The sequence below is a fragment of the Theropithecus gelada genome, chromosome 3, assembly GCF_003255815.1.
Source record: "Theropithecus gelada isolate Dixy chromosome 3, Tgel_1.0, whole genome shotgun sequence".
Taxonomy (NCBI): Eukaryota; Metazoa; Chordata; class Mammalia; order Primates; family Cercopithecidae; genus Theropithecus; species Theropithecus gelada.
The window spans coordinates 28,911,137-28,932,280 of record NC_037670.1 but is presented as its reverse complement, the minus strand read 5'-3'; the positions used below and the strand labels follow the sequence as shown (position 1 = coordinate 28,932,280).

General features: G+C 48.7%; 1 protein-coding gene across 3 annotated transcripts in view; it reads left to right on the top strand.

Annotated features, from left to right (window-relative positions):
• Positions 1-12,876, top strand: part of ITSN1 (intersectin 1) — a 243,151-nt gene extending 230,275 nt beyond the window's left edge. For all 3 annotated transcript variants that reach the window (XM_025378049.1, XM_025378046.1, XM_025378047.1), the window contains 6 exons: positions 6,510-6,722; positions 7,787-7,908; positions 9,282-9,364; positions 9,682-9,765; positions 10,532-10,705; positions 12,373-12,876. In XM_025378049.1, coding sequence (XP_025233834.1) covers positions 6,510-6,722; positions 7,787-7,908; positions 9,282-9,364; positions 9,682-9,765; positions 10,532-10,705; positions 12,373-12,521 — 825 coding nt within the window. In that variant the 3' untranslated portion in view covers positions 12,522-12,876. The remainder of the gene's footprint in view (positions 1-6,509; positions 6,723-7,786; positions 7,909-9,281; positions 9,365-9,681; positions 9,766-10,531; positions 10,706-12,372) is intronic.
• Positions 12,877-21,144: the final 8,268 nt, after the last annotated feature.

The following is a 21,144-nucleotide window of genomic DNA, read 5'->3' as shown; positions in this document are numbered from 1 at the left end:
CTTTCTTTCTTTCTTTCTTTCTTTCTTTCTTTCTTTCTTTCTTTCTTCCTTCCTTCCTTCCTTCCTTCCTTCCTTCCTTCCTTCCTTCCTTCCTTTCCTTTCCTTTCTTCTTCCTCTCTCTCCCTTCCTTCCTTCCTTCCTTCCTTCCTTCCTTCCTTCCTTCCTTCCTTCCTTCCTTCCTTCCTTCCTTCCTTCCTTCCTTCCTTTCCTTTCCTTTCTTCTTCCCCTCCCTCCCTCCCTCCCTCCCTTCCTTCCTTCCTTCCTTCCTTCCTTCCTTCCTTCTCTCTTTCTTTCTTCTTCTCTTCTCTTCTTTCGACAAGGTTCAAGCAAACTCTGTCACCCAGGCTGCTGGAATGCAGTGGCACAATCACAGCTCAATGCAACCTGGATCTCCTGAGCTCAAGTGATCCTCCCACTTTAGCATACCAAGTAGCTGGGACCACAGGCACATGCCACCACACCCAGCTATGCTGGTTTCTTTCTTGTATCTCGTTTTTTGCTCAAATGTTAATCCTTCTTATTTATTTCTTAACACATTTTAAACATAGATATTCCTGGCCAGGTGCAGTGACTCACGCCTGTAATCCCAGTGCTTTGGGAAGTGGAGGCAGGAGGCTAGTGTGCATTCAAGATCAGCCTGGGAAGCAGAGTGAGACCCTGTCTATCCAAAAATTAAAAAATAAATTAGCTGGGTGTGGTGGCTCACACTTGAAGTGGGAGGATTGCTTGAGTCCAGGAGTTCAAGGCTGCAGTGAGCCATGATCATGCTACTATACTCTAGCCTGGGCAACAGAGCAGACCTTGTCTCAAAACAACAAACAGATATAGATATAGATATAGATATAGATATAGATATAGAACCCATAACCTGAAGTTATGGGTGTTATTGTTTTATCTGTTGTTTCTGCCAGCTCTTGCTAAACTTACCTTGTTTCTCGTATTATGATTTTTGACTGTGAACTAAATGTTCCTTGGAACTTTACCTGTGGGCATCTTTTTTGTTTTTTGTTTTTTTTGAGATGGAGTCTCACTCTGTCACCCAGGGTGGAGTGCGGTGACATGATCTCAGCTCCCTGCAACCTCTGCCTCCTGCGTTCAAGCAATTCTCCTGCCTCAGCCTCAAAAGTAGCTGGGATTACAGGTGCTCACCACCATACCTGGCTAAGTTTTATATTTTTAGGAGAGATGGGGTTTCGCCATGTTGGCCAGGCTGGTCTCAAACTCCTGGCCTTAGAAGATCCACCCGCCTCAGCCTCCCAAAGTGCTGGGATTACAGGCGTGAGCCACTGCACCTGGCCTACCTGCAGGCGTCTTTATTGTCTGAAGTTGTATTCCTTCTGGGAGGACTGTTATCGTGATTATCCAAAACTACGTTTAGAGGGGGTTGAGCATCACACCCCTTGTGTGAATTTTGGATGTAAACTTGCGTGAGAGCTACTTGATAAACCACACATTCTCAGGGCATGTTTTCCTTCACTACACCAAGGTGAAAAACAGAAATGTTTTATTGTTCATCCCCTCTGAGCTTGAGTTTACCTGTCACTCCTCCTCTGGGTTCATCTTTTTGTGAAGATCTCCTATTAGACCCCTCACGTTGGCTCTGGATGCACCTGTTTCTGCACCCTACGTAGTAAGTAAAATGCAAGGTCAACGTTAGCAGATTCAAGAGAGACCCTCAAAGCTATAGTGGCACCGGCTCTCAGTGATCTTCCAGGTTCCTATTTTCATTCTGTTTTCAGCCTCTGCAAATTTCTTACTTTGTTTCTATTTTTTTTTCTGTGCCAGTTTTCTTGGAGTTAAAAAGTGGATTTTTGCATTTTTCTGTTTTTTTAAAGTTTTTGTTGGGTGAGTCATTCCGAGTATCTAGTCCACTATACTTCCAGAAACAGAAGCCCCCCACCCCCCTGCCTCTGTGTGTGTGTGTGTGTGTGTGTGTGTGTGTGTGTGTGTGTGCATGTGTGTTTAGACAGGGTCTCACTCTGTTGCCCAGGCTGGAGTATAGTGGCACAAACTCAGCTCACTGCAGCCTCAACCTCCTGGGCTCAAGTGATTCTCCCACCTCAGCTTTCCAAGTAGCTGGGACTACAGGCATTGGCCACCATGCCCAGCTAATGTTTCTGTTTTTTTGTACAGACAAGAACTCACCATGTTGCCCAGGCTGGTCTCAAACTCCTGAGCTCAAGTGATCTGCCCGCCTCAACCTCCCAAAGTGCTGGGATTACAGGCGTGAGCCACCATGCCTGGCCAGAAGCCTTTCATTTGGTCTTTAATTTTCTTCTTTCCACTTAACCTTTCCTTTGGTCTCATTCTTTTTTTTTTTTTTTTTTTTTTTTTTTGCCCATTTTTTTTCTCTCTGTTTCTGTATACACCCGCACTTGTGCATGTACACACATACATACATGCATGTATGCACACACATATACCATTCACTAGGGTTTCCCAAAATGCCCAGCGAGAATGCGTCTCCCTCATCCACTCCCCCTGTGGTTTCTTCCCTCTCATAAGCTACAAAGGCAGTCACCGCCTGAGGGAGTCACCATGACTGGTTCCTCCACGGCCCCACCTCCTGTCCACCTTCAGTGTTGGTGTGGGATGAGCAAAGTTGTGGAAGAAGCCCCGTGGCAGCCGAGGGGACAGCTGTGGGCTCCCCTTTTGGGATTTTGTGTTGCTCTGCAATCGGTGGGTGGGTCATTTATTCGCTCATCATGCATTCATTCAATAAGCACTTAGTGAGTATCCGCCCATGTGCCACGGCTCAGTACTAAACCCTGGGACATAAAAACAAGTAAGATGTGGCCCCCACTCTCAAGGAGCTTACGGTCCAGTAGGAAGCTGGGGGTTAAACCATCATTTACAACAAGATGTGAGGGGTAAGGAGGCAGAGCTAGGTGCCAAGTGCTGTGGGGACACGTGACGGGAGCAAGGGACAGTTGTACGGGGGACTCTCAGGGGCCTTGGAGGTGATACTTGACTGGGTGTGGCAGGATGAAGCATTGGAGGCAGGCCAAGCACCATAGCTCAGGCCTGTAATCCCAGCACTTTGAGAGGCCAAGGCGGGAGGATCCCTTGAGGCCAGAAGTTCAAGACCAGCCTGGGCAACATAGTGAGACCTTGTCTCTACAAAAAATGTTTAGAAAATTAACCAGGTGTGGTGGCATGCACCTGTAGTCTCAGCTGCTTGGGAGGCTGAGGCAGGAGGATTGCTTGAGCCCAGGAGTTTGAGGCTGCAGTGAGCCGTGATTGCACCACTACACTCCAACCTGGGCAACAGATCAAGACCCTGTCTCAAAAAAAAAAAAAAGATCGGGGTAGGGCATTAGGAATGGAGGACCATTCTGAGATTCTGAGCAGGGCATTGGTGAGGATTGTAGAGGAATGATGGGCCATAGGGCTGCAGGGCAGGCTGAGGCCCAGCCGAGGAAGGCCTGTGAAAGGAACGTTAACTTGATCCTGAAGACGAGGGACCCAAGCTGCCCCTGCACTGCCAGGCAGAAATGCCGACACAGCCATGTGCACCTTAGAAAGGGCCCTTCCCTGATTCTGACAGCTGCCATCAGAGGGACACAGTGAGGCCAGGATCTGAAGATGTTAAAGTAAAATTAGTTGTCATCCTTTTTTTTTTTTTTTTTTTGAGACGGAGTCTCGCTCTGTCACCCAGGCTGGAGTGCAGTGGTGCGATCTCGGCTCACTGCAAGCTCCACCTCCTGGGTTCAAGAGATTCTCCTGCCTCAGCCTCCCAAGTAACTGGGACTACAGGGGCCCAGAACTACACCCGGCTACTTTTTGTATTTTTAGTAGAGATGGGGTTTCGCCGTGTTGGCCAGGCTGGTCTCCAACTCCTGACCTCAAGTGATCCGCCCGCCTTGGCCTCCCAAAGTGTTGGGATTACAGGCCTGAGCCACTGCACCCAGCCTAGTTCTTGTCCTTTGATTTTTTGGGCTTAAATCCCCCGTTTGCCATCAGATGGCTGTCCTTCTTGGTCAGTCTTCCTGGCTATCATGCACAGCGTCGTTGTTGTCTTGATGACGTTCATGGTGATGGGAAGGGGATGTGTTGACTTCTGTCTCCTGACCTAGGATCATGGTGTGGACCATGCGTGGCCCAGGTCTGGACACACAGCAGTGATTAAATTTCAAACAGATGCTGTCTTTGGCATTCCTGTCTGAAGATAGAGAAGTGCAAATACTCCTCCCAGTTCATGCATATTCAGTGTTATCCTGGCCAGGTAGAGGCTTTGAGTATGAATGAACGAGAGCACCTTTATGTCACTGGATCCAATGACACTTGCCTTCTCTGGATTCTTTGTGCCCAAGTGGCTTGAACGCTGTCTTGGCAAGCAGGAAGGGCTGGTTGGTCTCCAGGCCCCTGCCCGGAGTGCAGAGGTGAAGAATGTTCTTTGAAGGCTCCTGTTGTGGCCACACCTTGGGTCTTTCTTGGGCTCTCAGAGCCTCCGCGGGAGGTCAGAGGTCATTTTTCCTCGTGGTGGCTGAGAGCAGAGTGCAGTGGCCCGTTTCCAGCTGCCTTTAGCTCTCCACTCACAGAGGCGCCACTGTTTCTCCCGTATTGCAGATGGACAGGTGGCCACCAGCTTCTCTTGGGGACACGTGTTACGAACCTGTCACTCCCTCACATATACCCTATTCAGAGAAGTCCATAGGGCTCGTAGCTCAGGAGACAGCCCTGGAGCGTCCCCCAGGCCAGTTGTGTGGGCAGATGGGGAGCGTGAGGGGCTGGCCTCTGACTGGGTCATCTTACTCATGGCACGCAGCCACAGCCTTGCTATCCTTGGCCTCTCCTCCTGCTGTCAAAAAGGGGGCCTCTGTGGGGTCATCTCCACCTCAGTACCCTCTGCCCCTTCAGAACCTACTGGAGTGAGGTGATAGACCCCCAAGAGGTGTTAGAGCCGCATTTCAGCACCCACAGTGTCTCTACGGGTCAGTAAGTGGAGGGAGGGAGCTGTTCCCTTCCTGTTTGCTAAGCAGGTGAGTCGGGTGAGGTTTCACGTGCACAGTACAGTGTCCATTTTGTTTGGCATTGAGAGGTCGCTCAACACCACTGATTTACAGCCGGGCGCAGTGGCTCACGCCTGTAATCCCAGCACTTTGGGAGGTCAAGGTGGGCAGATCACAAGGTCAGGAGATCATCCTGGCTAACATGGTGAAACCCTGTCTCTACTAAAAATACAAAAAATTAGCCGGGCGTGGTGGGGGGCACCTGTAGTCCCAGCTACTCAGGAGGCTGAGGCAGGAGAATGACGTGAACCTGGGAGGCGGAGCTTGCAGTGAGTGGAGATCGCGCCACTGCACTCCAGCCTGGGCAGCAGAGCGAGACTCCATCTCAAAAAAAAAAAAAAAAATTAACACCACTGATTTGTACAGTCACACACATGCCAGGGGCCCAGACTGCAGTTGTGCCTTGAAAGGCAGCATTTGTCCGTGGAATTGGAGAGAGACAGGGGCTGCTGCTTTCCAGAAGCACAAAGGACTGTCTGAACCTGTGTGGGGTCTTCTCCCTGGAGCTGTTTCATGCACAGACCCTGCACAGAGCAGGGAATCTCCAAGGTGGGAGCCAGGTGGGCACTTTTCTTTCTGCTGCCCCGTTTTCCCAGTAAATTAAAAAGAGAAGCAGCCAGGCCCAGTGGCTCACACCTGTAATCCCAGTATTTTGGGAGTCTGAGGTGGAAGGACCACTTGACGCCAGGAGTTCAAGACCAGCCTGGGCAAAGTAGTGAGACCCCTCATCTCTACAAAAGTTTTTTTCAAAAATTAGCCAGGCATGGGTTGGGGGGCTGAGATGGGAGAATTGCTTGAGCCTGGGAGGTCAAGGCTGCCTGAACTATGGTCACACCACTGCACTCCAGCCTGGGCAACATAGTGAGATCCTGTCTCAAAAAAAAAAAAAAAAAGAAAAGAAAAAAACACACCAATTGCACCATAAGACACTAGCATCCCCCTAGAGGAAAAGCCTTAGAAATTACCACTGAGAGGCCGGGCGCGGTGGCTCAAGCCTCTAATCCCAGCACTTTGGGAGGCCGAGACGGGCAGATCACGAGGTCAGGAGATCGAGACCATCCTGGCTAACACGGTGAAACCCCGTCTCTACTGAAAAAAAATACAAAAAAACTAGCCGGGCAAGGTGGCGGGCACCTGTAGTCCCAGCTACTCGGGAGGCTGAGGCAGGAGAATGGCGTAAACCTGGGAGGTGGAGCTTGCAGTGAGCCGAGATCCGGCCACTGCACTCCAGCCTGGGCGACAGAGCGAGACTCCGACTCAAAAAAAAAAAAAAAAAAAAAGAAATTACCATTGAGACTCTTCTTGATACTTGGAATTCCCTGAACTGTGCCTTTGTCTGACTTTGATCTCTTGGCTCCAAAGTCTTCAAAGCCATCCTTGACTTTTGCCTGAGATCCGAGTCCGCTGGGGCCTGGCCTCTGATTCTGATGGAGCCCATGCTTTCAGATGCGGAGAAACAAAAAATGTTACACTTTGGGTTTTGTTTTCCTTTCTCAGCAACTTGTGTTCAATTCAGTGACCAACTGCTTGGGGCCGCGCAAATTTCTGCACAGCGGGAAGCTCTACAAGGCCAAGAGCAACAAGGAACTGTATGGTTTCCTTTTCAACGACTTCCTCCTGCTGACTCAGATCACGAAGCCCTTGGGATCTTCTGGCACCGACAAAGTCTTCAGCCCCAAATCAAACCTGCAGTATAAAATGTACAAAACTGTAAGTTGGATTCCCGATTGCATTGTCAGGGTTGACGTGTTTGGGGAGGAAGAAGTTTCCAAAAAGGAGCTAGAGTTTTAGCGGGGTCTGGGGCCGTGGCGTGGAGTAGAAGGCTGGGAGTTGAACTGCAATTTAGGGTGTCCGGAGTGGACGATGATCCGTATCCCACCGCAGTTTCAGTGACACTCGGTGCCATCGGTGGAACATATATTGGCTGCCAAATGGCTCCTGTGGTCCCTGGGATGTGACAAAGGCATGCCTTAGCCTGTAGGAGCGAAATCTAGGGTACGGATGAGGCAGGTGTGAAAAAGCCTGGGAGAAGAGGTGCAAAACAGCACCCAGGGCCCACCGTCGCCTCCAAACAGTCCTAAGTCCCCGGCCAGACTTCTCCAGGTAGCTTGAAACATCCGAGGCCTCCCCTTTCTAGCACAGCCTCTCTAAACAGTTGATGAGTGGAGAATATCCCTCAGCTGTTTATATGGTCTGTTCATACGTGCATGGCTGTGTTTGTGTGTCTTCGTGTCACGGGACATTGTTTTTCTAAATTTGTCTCCATGGGGGCGTTTTTACAGAAGAATTTTCTCTAAAGCAGCAGTTAGCTTTATTTTGGGGGAAAAGAGAGCTATGTATTTATATAGTTACTAGAAACTTCATGTGAAAATCTTTGGAGGGAATTGCTTGATGTAAAGTGGATGAAGACTGCTGTTTAGGATACACCAGGAAAAGCGACACCAGCCAGATCTCATTCTGAAGGAGTTAAAACATACCTGCAAAATCGGGGGTGGGGGAGACCCATATCTATAATTTGTAATCTATGAAAGTTGGTACTAACACAAAATTATTATTCTGGGATTCTTTACTGGAAAACACACACGCCCTTGGTCTGGTTTACTGGAACACACCCAGAAACACACACACATGCTCAGTCGAGGTTACTGAAACACACGCATGGGCGTGCACACACGGCTGACTTGCAGTCTCATAAGCGTGCTCACACACTCACGGTTTACCAGAGCACGCAGACCCCCAGCCTCGCTTTGTAATGCCTTCGCGTTACTTTGCAGCCTATTTTCCTAAATGAGGTTCTAGTAAAATTACCCACTGACCCTTCTGGAGACGAGCCCATCTTCCACATCTCCCACATTGACCGCGTCTACACCCTCCGAGCAGAAAGCATAAATGAACGGTAAGACCTGCCACCTCCCCAGCATGGGCCCCAGGGGCTCCACGGCTCTAGCACACAAAAGGGACGTGTGATTAATCAGCAGGTGCCAATGTTTCCCAAGTGGCAATGCCATCACCCCTGGCTGGGGTTGGGGATGGGGCTATTACTTTTTTCTATAGTCTCTCAAAAATCTGACACATGGCATGCACTTTCCAAAATAACATGGATTGAAACTAATTTTGCTTGAGTTTTTTTGTTTGTTTGTTTTTTAAGGCAGAGTCTCACTCTGTCACTCAGGCTGGAGTGCAGTGGTGCGGTCACAGCTCACTGCAGCCTTGACCTCTTGGGCTCAAGTAATCCTCCCACCCTAGCCTCCCAGGTAGCTAGGACTACAGGCATGTGCTACCAAGCCTGGCTCGTCTTTTATTATTTTTTTTGTAGAGATGGGGTCTCACCATGTTGCCCAGGCTGGTCTTAAACTCCTGGGCTCAAGGGATCCACTCGCCTTGGCCTCCCAGAATGCCAGAATGCTGGGATTACAGGCATGAGCCACTGCACCTGGCAGTTTTTTTGTTTTGTTTTGTTTTTTTCAGAAATGTTTAGCATTCTTTGAGGTAAACGGAGCATCTCAAGTTTCCCCTGGCTTCCCAGGTGGCAGAAACCAATAGGAAAGCAATTTGGGGGTTAATAGGACCACCCAAACCCAAACCCCTCCTCACCTTGGCTCACTTAAATGGGCATTCTGGAGCCTAGGGCCATGGGTTTTTTGCTTCAATCTGTCTTCAAGACACTGCCCTGGAGCCAAGTGAAATCGATCATTTTCTGAAGGGTGAACTTGACACAAGGCCAGCATCATTCCAAAGAGCGTTTGCACCAAGCAAGAAAATTGGCTAAAGCTTTCGTGCATATGGTTCTCAGAAAAAATGAAGGCGAAAACCGCAGCCACAAATGCCTTCCCCCAGGGCATTTTGCTCTTTCTTGTGAAGTGGTTCCCAATCTGGGAAGTGGTTTTTGTTCTTTCTTTGCGTGACTTCGTAAGCAAGATCCTTCTGGCTTTGTTGGATTAGGAAAATATGTGCTGCTCTTCGGTAAGGAAGGAAAAGGAGTTGTGTCCCCATGTTGCCTCCAAGACAGCATCTATCACAGATTTTCTTCCCCGGGGACATGAACGCAGGTCTTGAGGACATCCATGGAAATGGCCCTCATGCCTTTCTTATTGATGGCAGGAATAAGTATTAGCATCATGTGACATAAAATCAGATTCTCTTTCCCAAGCCTTTGTTGTTAAAATCAAGTGAACAAAGAAAACGGAGTCCTGGCAACAGTGTTTGAACAGACCTGAAGCCTTTTTCCTGAGTTTCTGTTTGGCAACTTTCTGTCTTTTTCCGTCCAAGGACTGCCTGGGTGCAGAAAATCAAAGCTGCTTCTGAACTCTACATAGAGACTGAGAAAAAGAAGCGCGAGAAAGCGTACCTGGGTAATGCATGGCCCCGCGGGGCGTCCTGCACGCTGGGCAGGAGGGAGGGCCATTTGGCTGGGCTGAAAATCCTCAGAATAGAAGAGTCCTCTGGACCTAGAGGAGGGGCATGAGATGGGATGGAAGTGAGCTTGGGGTGGGATGCAGATGGGGAGGGAGGACAAATTCCAGGAGCAAGGAAGCAAGACTTCAAGGAGAGGAGGGGAGAATTACTTTTGAGTCGGGAGAGGTACATGAAATGCATTGTGAGGCTCACAGAGATGGGAACGGTGTGGCATGTTCAAATGAAGCATTTTGTGTTTTTCCTGCCGTCACAGTCCGTTCCCAAAGGGCAACAGGCATTGGAAGGTTGATGGTGAACGTGGTTGAAGGCATTGAGTTGAAACCCTGTCGGTCACATGGTAAGGCTCTGAGGCGCCCCCGCCTCCTGCCTTAGGGTTGGAAGCTGGGTCCGGGTTCCCCGCACCCCCACCTGAATGTAAATCAAATGTGCTATTTCCATACTCCCCAATCTCCTTCCAGAGTTGGTTTAACTAGCACTGATTTAAAACCTGGAGGTTTTGTGGGGTTTTTTTTCATCCTTTCTACCATTCTGTTTTTCCGAGGGATCTGAGCGGCTGCATTCACAGTGGATATGACACAAAATCAGACCAAAGTGAGGAGACAGGACGGGCCGAGTTTCAAAGCCCACTCAATTAATTATGTGTTCTTAGTTTAAGGATGAAGCTGACTTCTGGGAGTTTGTACCTGGATTCTCCATTTAATGCCACTTATTAAGCATAATAATTATTAAGAGAGGGGAGCGGCCAGGCACAGTGGCCTGGATTACACACCTGTAATCCCAGTGCTTTGGGAGGCCAAAGCAGGCGGATCACCTGAGGTCAGGAGTTTGAGACTAGCCTGGTCAACATGGTGAAACCCCGTTTCTACTAAAAATATAAAAAATTAGCCAGGAATGGTGGCAGGCACTTGTAATACCAGCTATTTGGGAGGCTGAGGCAGGAGAATCACTTGAGCCCAGGAGGTGGAGGTTGCAGTGAGCTGAGATCGTACCACTGCCCTCCAGCCTGGGCAACAGAGCAAGACTCCATCAGGAAAAAAAAAAAAAAGAGTGGGGATCAAAATAAGGGGTGAGTTCTACCTGATGAAGGCTTTTGTTCCCTTCAGGAAAGAGCAACCCCTACTGCGAGGTGACCATGGGTTCCCAGTGCCACATCACCAAGACGATCCAGGACACTCTGAACCCCAAGTGGAATTCCAACTGCCAGTTCTTCATCCGAGACCTGGAGCAGGAAGTCCTCTGCATCACTGTGTTCGAGAGGGACCAGTTCTCACCAGATGGTGAGTGGAACGCGGCCCCGTGGTTACACCTCCTTCCCTGGCACTCGTTTGCGTGGGTTAATGTTTTCTTACCTGGAGACTTGGTGCCAGGATTCCTTGGGCTTCCCTCCCGAGAGATGAGGCTGGCTGGCACAAGATGAGGCTCTGTCTCCCCTGGAGGAGTCTTCTGGAGGTGTCTCACTGCAAGTGGACAGAGCATGCTTGGTCTAGAATTGTGCCAGCTGCCCTGGGCAAACACGACCATCTTCTGCTTTCCAAAGCAGGTGACTGTGGAGAGGGGTATATTTAAGAGCCTCAGCACAGTTCTTCAGTCCTTGGCAAAAAGCCATGCTGGCAATGGATGAAACTGGCCAATGGAACAAGGATGTTAGCCCAGCACAGGAGCCGCAGAATCGGCCAGGTCCCTTTGGGTGGCATTTTTGTGGCAGTTATTAAGTAGGCAAAGGGATGCAGTCACGTTGGATGAATCATTTCTTCCGCCAGCCTTCTGTTCCTGCTTCGGTCTGGAAAAGAATAGTCTCGGCCCAATGATTCCAAGAAACCACCTGTCTCTCCCTCAACCCAGTAAAAATCACCGGTGGCCATGGTGATGCGGGCCTGGAATCCCAACACTTTAGGAGGCTGAGGCAGGAGGATCGCTTAAGCCCAGGAGTCCGAGACCAGCCTGGCCAACATAATGGGACCTAGTCTCTACAAAAAAATACAAAACTTAGCCAGGCATAGTGGCACGCGCCTGTAGTTCCAGCTACTTGGGAGGCTGAGGCAGGAGGACTGCTTGAGACTGGGAGGTTGAGGCTTCAGTGAGCCGTGATGGTGCCACTACACTCCAGCCTGGGTGACAGGGCAAGACCCCATCTCCAAAAAAAAAATCACAGAATAAGTTAAAAGATTATATGCTCAACTTAATTATAACCAAAGGAGTGAGGGTCGAATACTCTCATTATCTATACAAGGTTTAAATGGCTCCATAGGGCCTTCATCTTTTAGTACTTTTTATATGAATTATCTCATTGTGAGTTAGGTACTCGTTGTGGTAGCTGGTTAAATGTCTGAGTGCGACTGGAACAGTTTGCCTCCCAAGTCTGGGCTCTTAACCACTATGTGCACTGTCAACTTCTAATTCTTTTTTCTTTTTATTTTTTTACATTTTTTTTTTTTCTTGAGACAGGGTCTCACTCTGTCACTCAGGCTGGAGCACAGTGGTGCAATCACAGCTCACTGCAGCCTCTACCTGCCAGGCTCAAGCAATCCTCCTGCCTCAGCCTCCTAAGTAGCTGGGATGACAGGCATGAACCACCATGCTAGGCTCATTTTTAAAATGTTTTTGTAGAGACAGGGTCTCACTCTGTTGCCCAGGCTGGTGTCAAACTCCTGGACTCAAGTGATCCTCCTGCCTTGGCCTCCCAAAGTGCTGGGATTACAGATGCGAGCCACTGTGCCCGGCCACCTTCTAATTCTGAGAGATAAAGATTGGGGTTGGGTTTGTTTTTTTAAAATAATGAAATACCATGACACATTGGCAACTCTGCCGGGGAGTGAGTTGGAAATCCTAGTGTTGGTTTACATCGGAATGTAACAGTTCATCGGGGGGTCCCCAATATGCCAGACATGTGCCTCGAAGACAGGGAATGGGCCCTCTTAGCAGGGTCTGTTTGTTCTCTTTTCAGATTTTTTGGGTCGGACGGAGATCCGTGTGGCGGACATCAAAAAGGACCAGGGCTCCAAGGGTCCAGTTACGAAGTGTCTTCTGCTGCACGAAGTCCCCACGGGAGAGATCGTGGTCCGCTTGGACCTGCAGTTGTTTGATGAGCCGTAGGCAGCGGGCTCAGGGTGTGCTCAGCAGGGTCCCAGCCCACGGCCGCACATGCTGTCTGGAAATTGTGTTCCTTTTCTAAGAAACCACCATTTGGTGTTCAGTCACAGGGATATGGGATGGCAAAGACAGGCCCCTCAGAGCTTCTAGGAATCATTCTCGACAATCCTCCCTGCCCCGAAACAATTTCCTTTTTCATGAAACAAAGCTCTGTTTTCCTTTGTCCTCACTACAGGTCTCATTATGGCTTCTAGGGTCGCTGAAATCCCATAACCCTCAACAGGGTGCAGTTGGGAGTCTAGCGCCTTCCCGGGCTTGAAGAATGGGTCTGGTTACTATAAAATAGATTTATAAATGCAATGTCTATATTTTTGGAGAACTCATTTAACCCTCCTATTTCTTACATCCACCAGGCCCCCAGTAGACTCCTTGGCTTACAATGCCCAGTCGTTGGTGTGCGTTCAGAAACGATGATGATGGTCCTGTCGTTGCTTCAGAATCCCATCTCCCCCGCAGGGAAATGCTGCCTGGAGCTGATCACTCGGTGAGACGGTCTGATCAGGCCCTGGCTTAGCTCTTTGAAGAGCTGGTCTATGGAAGGTTCCAGCATGTGCACCGTTATTGCCGTTCCTTCCCCCTCCAGGCCTTGTATTAATATATGTCAATGAAAACACACCGGCGTATTGTTGCGTGGATTCAGTTCTGATTTCCGGCATGCTTGGAATATGGTCACAGAAAGCCATTATCTAGAAAGTCACCCGTCTGCTGGATCAGATCACTGCAGGTCACTGGAAAGGCAACCTGACAATGTTGGGTCACTGGGTCTCGATTGGCAGCCATGGTGGAAAAAATCTCTTTTGGCTCAGAGGCCTTGTGATATTTCACGGCAGCAGTAGTTAGTTGCTGGTGCCCTGTTCTGTGCTTGGATGTGCTGAATCCTGATTGTTGTAGGAAATTTCAACAACTGTCTTTGGTACATTCCCCGAAAAGCCACGTCCTAGATCCCCAAAAGTGAAAAGGAAAAATGTCAAGCTGGAGGCTGGGAAAGAAAATGAAGACAGTCCATTACGTGGTGGGTGAAAGACCCTAGGAGCATGCAAGCCCCGCACATCCTGGGCCAAAGACCTAAGACACTTTCCCACCCTCCACCGCACCCACCCCAACCTCACAGTAATGTGCTTGTTCCAAGAGTCAGGACTGTATGACCATGTGTCAAGCTGTTTGGTTTGAGTTCTTTAATTTTTTTTTTTTTCCCCTTAAATGCCAGGAGATAGTCTGGTTAGTTAGATAGTAACTTGATTTGCTAATGAAAAGTGGGGGCCGTATTTTGTTCGCATGTTAATATTCTCATAATCCCAGTTTGTTGTGGTCATGAAATGTCCTTTGCATGTTCTGTTGGTACCGGAGTCTAGCTTTCCTGTACTAGATGGTGTTCTCTTTGATTGTAGGTCCTTAGACTTTAATTAGGGTTATAAAAGCGCTTTCTAAATAATAGCATCAGCTTTGTGGCGGAGTACCCCCTTTGCTGGGAACTGAATGTGTAGTGTTATAATTTCCCATGAGAGCCCGGTCATACTTCAAGCAATTTTTTTTAAAAGTGTGTGTTGGAAAGGACAACAAAGTTTACATTTCATACTTTTAAGAAATACTTTATTATTTATTTATTGAAGATAGTGTAGAATTTTGTATCAAGAACAACAGACATAAGTATTTTTTGAAACAAGCAAATATACCCTGTAGTTAGAAACTTTCAACTGAACGTGTTAGAGACCAAGTTTAACTTCAGGCATGCATTTGTTTACCATTTCCCAGCAGAAAACATGGTTAAAAAACTTTAAGTTTATATTTTTTGATGTTGTTAAGAAACTTTTAAATTAAATCTATAAATAGACATGCAACTTATGCTTTCCTATTTCTATAACCAATACCGTTTGTTCAGTGTGTTTATGAAAGACACGTTACCATGGTAGAAAAAAAGTATTCCATGTGTAAATGGTGTAGTGTGGGTCACCATTCCAATCTCTTTTTGTTTTCTGTCCTGTCTTTCCTTCATTGACTTTATTTGCGTGTTAATGTTGGACATCATTGTTCATGTAGGTAGCGTATGGTATGCACAATGACAAACAATCGTTTGAGGTCCCAGGTCACCCACTCATAGTGTCCTATTATTGGAATTAATGTAGCATGAGAAAGCAATATGTGACTGTTTTTCCTCAAGTGACTCTGTTGAACATCCTTGAGATGCTCCTGCTGTGTAGCAAGTTCTGGATTAGTGTCCTTGTATTTCCTGGTGTAATTTGTAACGTAACTGATCGTCCTTATGGAGGAGTCGGGCTGGCCCTCGGATCCAGCTGTGATTCATGAGTTGTGTCAAGGGGATTGAGGAACAGGGCTGATGCATGGAGTCTCAAACCCTTGGGCCTCTCTGTTCCTTCACCTCTATTGACCATCTGGGCTATATTTCAAAGAAATTATATGCTCCTTGCCAACAAGGGGTCTGTCTCCGAGCTCTTCCTTTTCTACATATAGGAGTTCTGTAGGCCACTGCATCCTGGCATCCTGATCTCAGCCTTTTACACACCCCTGCAAGCGTTCCTCTGCTCTGAGCCACACTGCTAGCTCCTCCTGCACACTCTGATCTCCTTTAGTCCAAGAAGGGGCTGTCCTGGTCATAGGGTTACGCTGTAACCCTCAGTCATCCCTGAGAACTGAACTATCCGGGGACCTCTTGGGCTGAGCCTTCTTCATACAGCAGTTCTCTAGAAGGGAGAGTCCACATCCTGGTCCCTCTGGGACAGGGCCTCTCTGGCTGCTGGCATCATGCTGGCAGGTAGACGGACAGCATCGTCTCCTGGAACCAGGTTTGCTGGGACCGTGAGAGCCTGAAGATGTGGCTCATTCAGATCCAGGCCTGAACTAATCTGGAAGGAGGGACCTTTCTAGGTGCAGGTCACCAGGAATGCTTGAGGAACTAGAGCCAGACTTCCTTGTTTGTTTGGATAATGTGTCTCTGTCCTCTGATAGCAGAGGAAAGGGCTCTGCTCTCAAAGAACATTCATGTAAGAGGAGGCATTTTTTCTTCTTTGCTTTTTTTTAACAACCTAAAGACCTAAGTGTATGAAAGTAACTGATTTCATCTGGTCGAGTAGCCCTGAAGTTAACTGGGGAAAAAAAAAATCCCATCAGAAAATGAGTAAATTGACCACCCACATTATATCTTATCTCGGTGACCTGGTACCAAAGCTCAGGTGTCCTCCGGGGTGTATTCCGGGGTGGCAGAGGGATTCGGTGCTAGCACCAGCGGGGAAGGACACTTGCAGGTCTGCCTTCCAAGGCTGAGCAGGCCGGCTGTCTCTCCAGGAACTGGCTAGGACAAGTGTAAAGCCGCTGACCACACAGAACAAGGATGTTCTAGAATCTGATGGGGCTCAAGATGAAGGCAGAAATGGACAAGGCACTTCTGGCTTTCCTGGAAAGGCGGAGCTGTTGGAATATATTTTAGAGTAGGCCAGTACCTGTATAAGCAGAAAAAGACTTCTCTATCTCTACTCCAAGCTGTTTTTCTTCCAGTTGATTGAGGCTTTTTGATTGATAAGAAGAAAATGTGTTTTGTATGTGTAACAACTTTAAGAATTTCCATTGGAAACAGAAAATATGATTTGATTTGATTTCTAAATTCTCCCTTCCTTTTCAAGGTTAGCGATATGCTTTATAGCAGGCACTAACACTTTTACATGAATATCTGGTGTGCTTTGGACATAACAGGGTCATTTCGGGCTTGAAGTGAGTGCGCAATTAGCAGTGGGTCTGTTTGATTCAGATACACTTGTTTACAAGTTTAGAGCATCGTATGCCAGAAAGTGAGATAAAAACAAAGGCACCTGGATGGCTTTGTTTTGCTTTTAGATAAAAGAGCTTTAGCTCACACCAGGCAGAAGCATAACCGGAGGCCCAGAAACCAGTGGCATGATGAAGCCCTCAGTGTAGTCTGAGCCACCATAAGAGGCATTAGGGAAAACTAACACCTCCTTCTCTTTGTACCATGGGGTGCTGACATGCCTGCTAGAGACTTCCCCTTACTTCCAGGAATGGCCCAGGGGCTGCTTAGTATATTGTTAGAATGTTCATTCTCCTTCTTTTCCCTGGAGTGGACCAGTGAGACCAAATGCTTGTGTTTCTCTATGTTTTCAGTTCATTTGTTCAAATGACACAGAAGATGAATCCATTTCTGGGAAGGCTGAGCTCAGATGAGGATTTTTAGGCCAGCCTACATTCTGGGGCAGATCTCAGGGACAGAAACAGGCTTGTATTAAATATAAGTGGCAGGCGCTTCCCTAGAACAGCCTTAACCTGCACGAGTGAGGGAGGCTCAGGAATTCCCATGACATTGATCTAGCAGCTTCCTGCACGTAGACACTCAGTTCCTTTTAGGGACGTTCAACGCTTGATCAAATGGGGGCATTTTCTTTCTTTCTTTCTTTTCCCAACTACAGTGTAATTGCCTACCTGCCCGGGCCCCTTCTAGAGGAAGGTGGGCTTTCCTTGTCCATGAGTGCCAGGAGGCTGCACTCATGAGGTGATATTGTAAAGCAGCAGAAAGACTGAGGGTGCAAAGAAACCACAGCTGCCATTCACAGGGCAGCTTCCTCCAGCTCTTCTGCCCAGTGACCTTACAGGCTTACAAGGAGCCTGATGAGAGCTGTCCTGGGGGCCCAGGGATGCATTCCCTGCAACTTCCTCCTGTGGGACCTCCAGGTCAGCTCATTCCAGGAGAAGCAGTCTTAGGCCCGTTTGTATCCCCTGATACTCCCACGTGCCCGCCAGCCCGGTTTCTGATGAAGATGTGGCTCAGTCCCTGCTTCTCCTTGTTGCAGTGACTTGTACTTCATGTGCAGGGCCCGACTTCTAGAGGGAATGTTTCCCTTGAGCCCTTGGATATTTTTATTCTATTTTGAATGGTTCTGATCAATGAATGTTGCTTTGTGCGGGGTTCTTCAGAGAAGTAATGCAAACCGGCCAGGTGCGGTAGCTCACGCCTGTAATCCCAACACTTTGGGGGGCCAAGGCAGGTGGATCACCTGAGGTCAGGAGTTCGAGACCAGCCTGGCCGACATGGTGAAACCCTGTCTCTACTAAAAATACAAAAATTAGCCAGGGGTGGTAGTGCACACCTGTAATCCCAGCTATAATCCCAGCTACTCAGGAGGCTGAGGCAGGAGAATCACTTGAACCTGGGAGGCGGAGGTTACAGTGAGCCAAGATCACACCATTGCACTCCAGCCTGGGTAAGAGAGTGACAGTCCTTCTCAAAACAAACAAACAAATAAACAAAAAGAGCTAATGTAGACCTCTTCTGGTTAGACCTGACACGGAGGAAGTAATTGGCTGGTCAACTTAGTGGCACCCCACAGCTTCCTCTGGATCCTGCTTCTCTGTACTTGGAATGCAGTTGTTTATTTGAGCTAGAAGATAGGAAAGTTCTAGAATTCCTGTTTCCTCACCCTGCACTGTATCAGATCCAGGATATGTCTGCAGGTCATCAGGATCAACTAAGATACATAACCTTATGTCTGTAGGAGCCAGAAAAAAAAGAAATCTATTCCTGATAGGCATGGAAACTTAGTCCAAGTGAAAGAAGATATCTAACAGCTGTCTGTCTTGGGAGCATTAAAACCCAGACACCAGCACACTAGACAGTGCATCTCTGGGTTGTGATCTCTCAGAAACATCTTAGTAGTTAATGCACTGTTCATTTAGGGAGTCCCCATCCTGGTCCAGGTCACCCTCCTAGAAGCTGGGAGGCAGCTCGGACGGGGCCTGCCTTGGTGGCATTCAAGCAAGCTTAATTGGATTAGGTTGGTGTAAAAGTGATTGCGGTTTTTGCCATTGCTTTTAATGGCAAACTAACTTTAAGTCATTAAAATAAGACCCAACGCTTATAAAAAAAAGTTCGGCCCGGCACGGTGGCTCACGCCTGTAATCCCAGCACTTTGGGAGGCCAAGGCGGGTGGTTCACAAGGTCAGGAGATCGAGACCATCCTGGCTAACACAGTGAAACCCCATCTCTACTAAAGAATACAAAAAATTAGCCAGGCGTAGTGGCGAGTGCCTATAGTCCTAGCTACTCGGGAGGCTGAGGCAGGAGAATGGCATGAATCCAGGAGGCAGAGGTTGCATTGAGCCGAGATTGTGCCACTGCACTCCAGCCTGGGTGACAGAGCAAGACTCCGTCTCAAAAAAAAAAAAAAAAAAAAAGTTCATATCCACCTCCCAATAACTTCTTTAGTTCCATGCAGCCTCAATCAGTTCCTCCATTCAAAGGAACCCTCTTTACCCTGGCCCTGGGGGAACCAGATTACACCCACATAATAATGTTTTTGACATTATGTGTGCTTGTCAGATTTCAGGGTCGGTTTCCCCTTACTGGATGTCAGGGGTGTTTTGTGAGTTGTGTTTTAATAGGATTCTGTTCTATTTTCTATACCAGGCTATATTACTACTATCATCTGCCTAGTATGAATATTTTAGTATTCAAAGCCCACCAAATAAAGCTGTGTTCAGAAGTGGACTTATTTGGTCAGCCTTGAAAAAAAAAAAGAAAAATCAGCGTTTCTCTGATATTTCCTGAGGATCAACCAGAAACTAAGGCTTCTTTTTAGGCAGTGGTAAGAATGCATATTTTCTTCTTCCAGAAGCTCTGGTTTGATGCTTTTATCTTTTGAAAGAATAACATTCCTGTGCAACTCTGCTTCTCTTCGCCTTTGCATTTCTCTTTTTTAACTCAAATCTCTTATTTCCTGCCGTTCCTGTATCTAAACAGAGTGGGGGCCTGGGGCAGACAGGAACCAAAGAAAGGGTGTGGTGGCTTTGTAGCGCTGGGTGAGCAGTAGCCGCTGCCGTTCTGTGCACTGTCACTGGCGGGGGTGGAGGGTCTCCCTGTAGGAGGAGGAAATTCGCTGTTTTCACTGGCGGATTTCAAGGTGCCGGCTCCACCTACCGCAGCTGCTGGGCATCGCTCTTGTGTAGATCGCAGGAGGAGTTGCTGGTGATGTGAGGTGTAGGGGAAGACGGGAACACGGACTCAGAGCTAGGAATGTGGGCCTGGCAGAGACTGAAGGCTGGGTGGGAAGGAAGCTCGCGGCGATCCTGGGGTTCGAGCCTAACGCACCAGGGGTCTCCAGTGAGACCTTGCTCTTCCCTGCTGCTGAGGCTGGGGCTGCACGGAGGTCCTCAGCCTTCCCACCCTTTCTGCATCTGCTTTAGTGTCTGTCGTCTGGGTGGACTACAGGGCAGGTGACCTGGAGGAGGCCCTGCTTCCCGGCAAGCGTTCTGGGAGTTACAGTGTGCTCTACTGGGATTGGATTACAGAGTCTCTGCTTGCAGACTTAGACTGCTGGAACTTTAGGTGGAAGGGAATTTTTGTTGGTGGGACGCAGCAGCTCAGTGCGTGGTGTGTGCACGCGTGCTTGTGTGTGCATTGTGTGTCCGTGTATGTGTGTGTGCGTGTTTGTGTACGTGTGTTTGTGTGTGCAGGCATGTGTTTGTGTGCGTGTGTGTGCATGGGTGTGCACGCCCGTGTATGTGTGTGTGTGCATGGGTGTGCACGCCCGTGTATGTGTGTGTGCGCCCGTGTTTGTGTGCGTGTGCACGTGTATGTGTGCGTGTGTTTGTATGTGCGTGCATGTGTGCGTGTGTGTGTGTGCGTGTGTGTGCACGTGTATGTGTGCGTGTGTTTGTATGTGCGTGCATGTGTGCGTGTGTGTGTATGTGTGTGTGTGTGCACGCGTGTGTGTGTGTGCCTACCCACACTTGAGGGGGATGCATGGCTCTGTGGCTTGGAGAGGGAAACAGGAAACACGTTACTCCACTGTCCTGTCGTCCTGGACAGGACTAGCCGCGTGGTTGGTGGACAGAGTGCAAAATGAAAATGCGAGGCCCCTTGTTCAGGTGATGAAGCATTTCTAGACAGTGACAGGAGAGCATTAAGCCGCTCAGGTCCCTTCTGAGTGCATGGCCCTGTGTGGCTGCCAGGCGGCACACCCACGAGGCTGGCCCTGACCACACTGTTCTGGGCTGGCTCCTGAAGCAGATGGGCTCTGTCTCAGGTCTTCTCACTTAAAAAGGTCTCCCAGCAGGCTGTGGCAAGCTGGGCGGATATACTTTTCTAAATGCCTGCATTTATTTCCTAAAAGCACAAATGGCCTGGACTAGCTAGAGGGTGTGGAACTGAGCCCCTAGTTCACAGCTGCACCCCAAGGCTGGAGAGGGGTTGCCGGTGGTGGCAGGAGCTCTGGGTTCCCGGTTCAGGATGGGCCACAGGGCATCAAGCAGCTGTGGGCCTTTACCATTGAGCTCACTATATCCTCTGGCCTTGGTCAGCCACCGGGAGCTTTTCTCCCCTTTCCTGGGAGAACAGCAAGCCTTTTCCAACCTTCTGCCTTCAAAGAGAAGCAGGGTCATAGACGTGCTCAGTGTCCCTTCCCCAGTGGCTGGACACTTGCTCCTCCAGCCTTCACCCACTGGAGAGAAGGGGAGTCTGCAACGCCAGCGCCTCCCTGCCCAGCTGGACCACATCATCTGGTCTGCAGGTGTCTGGGAGGAACCTGCTTCGGAGAGGCTGTGACTT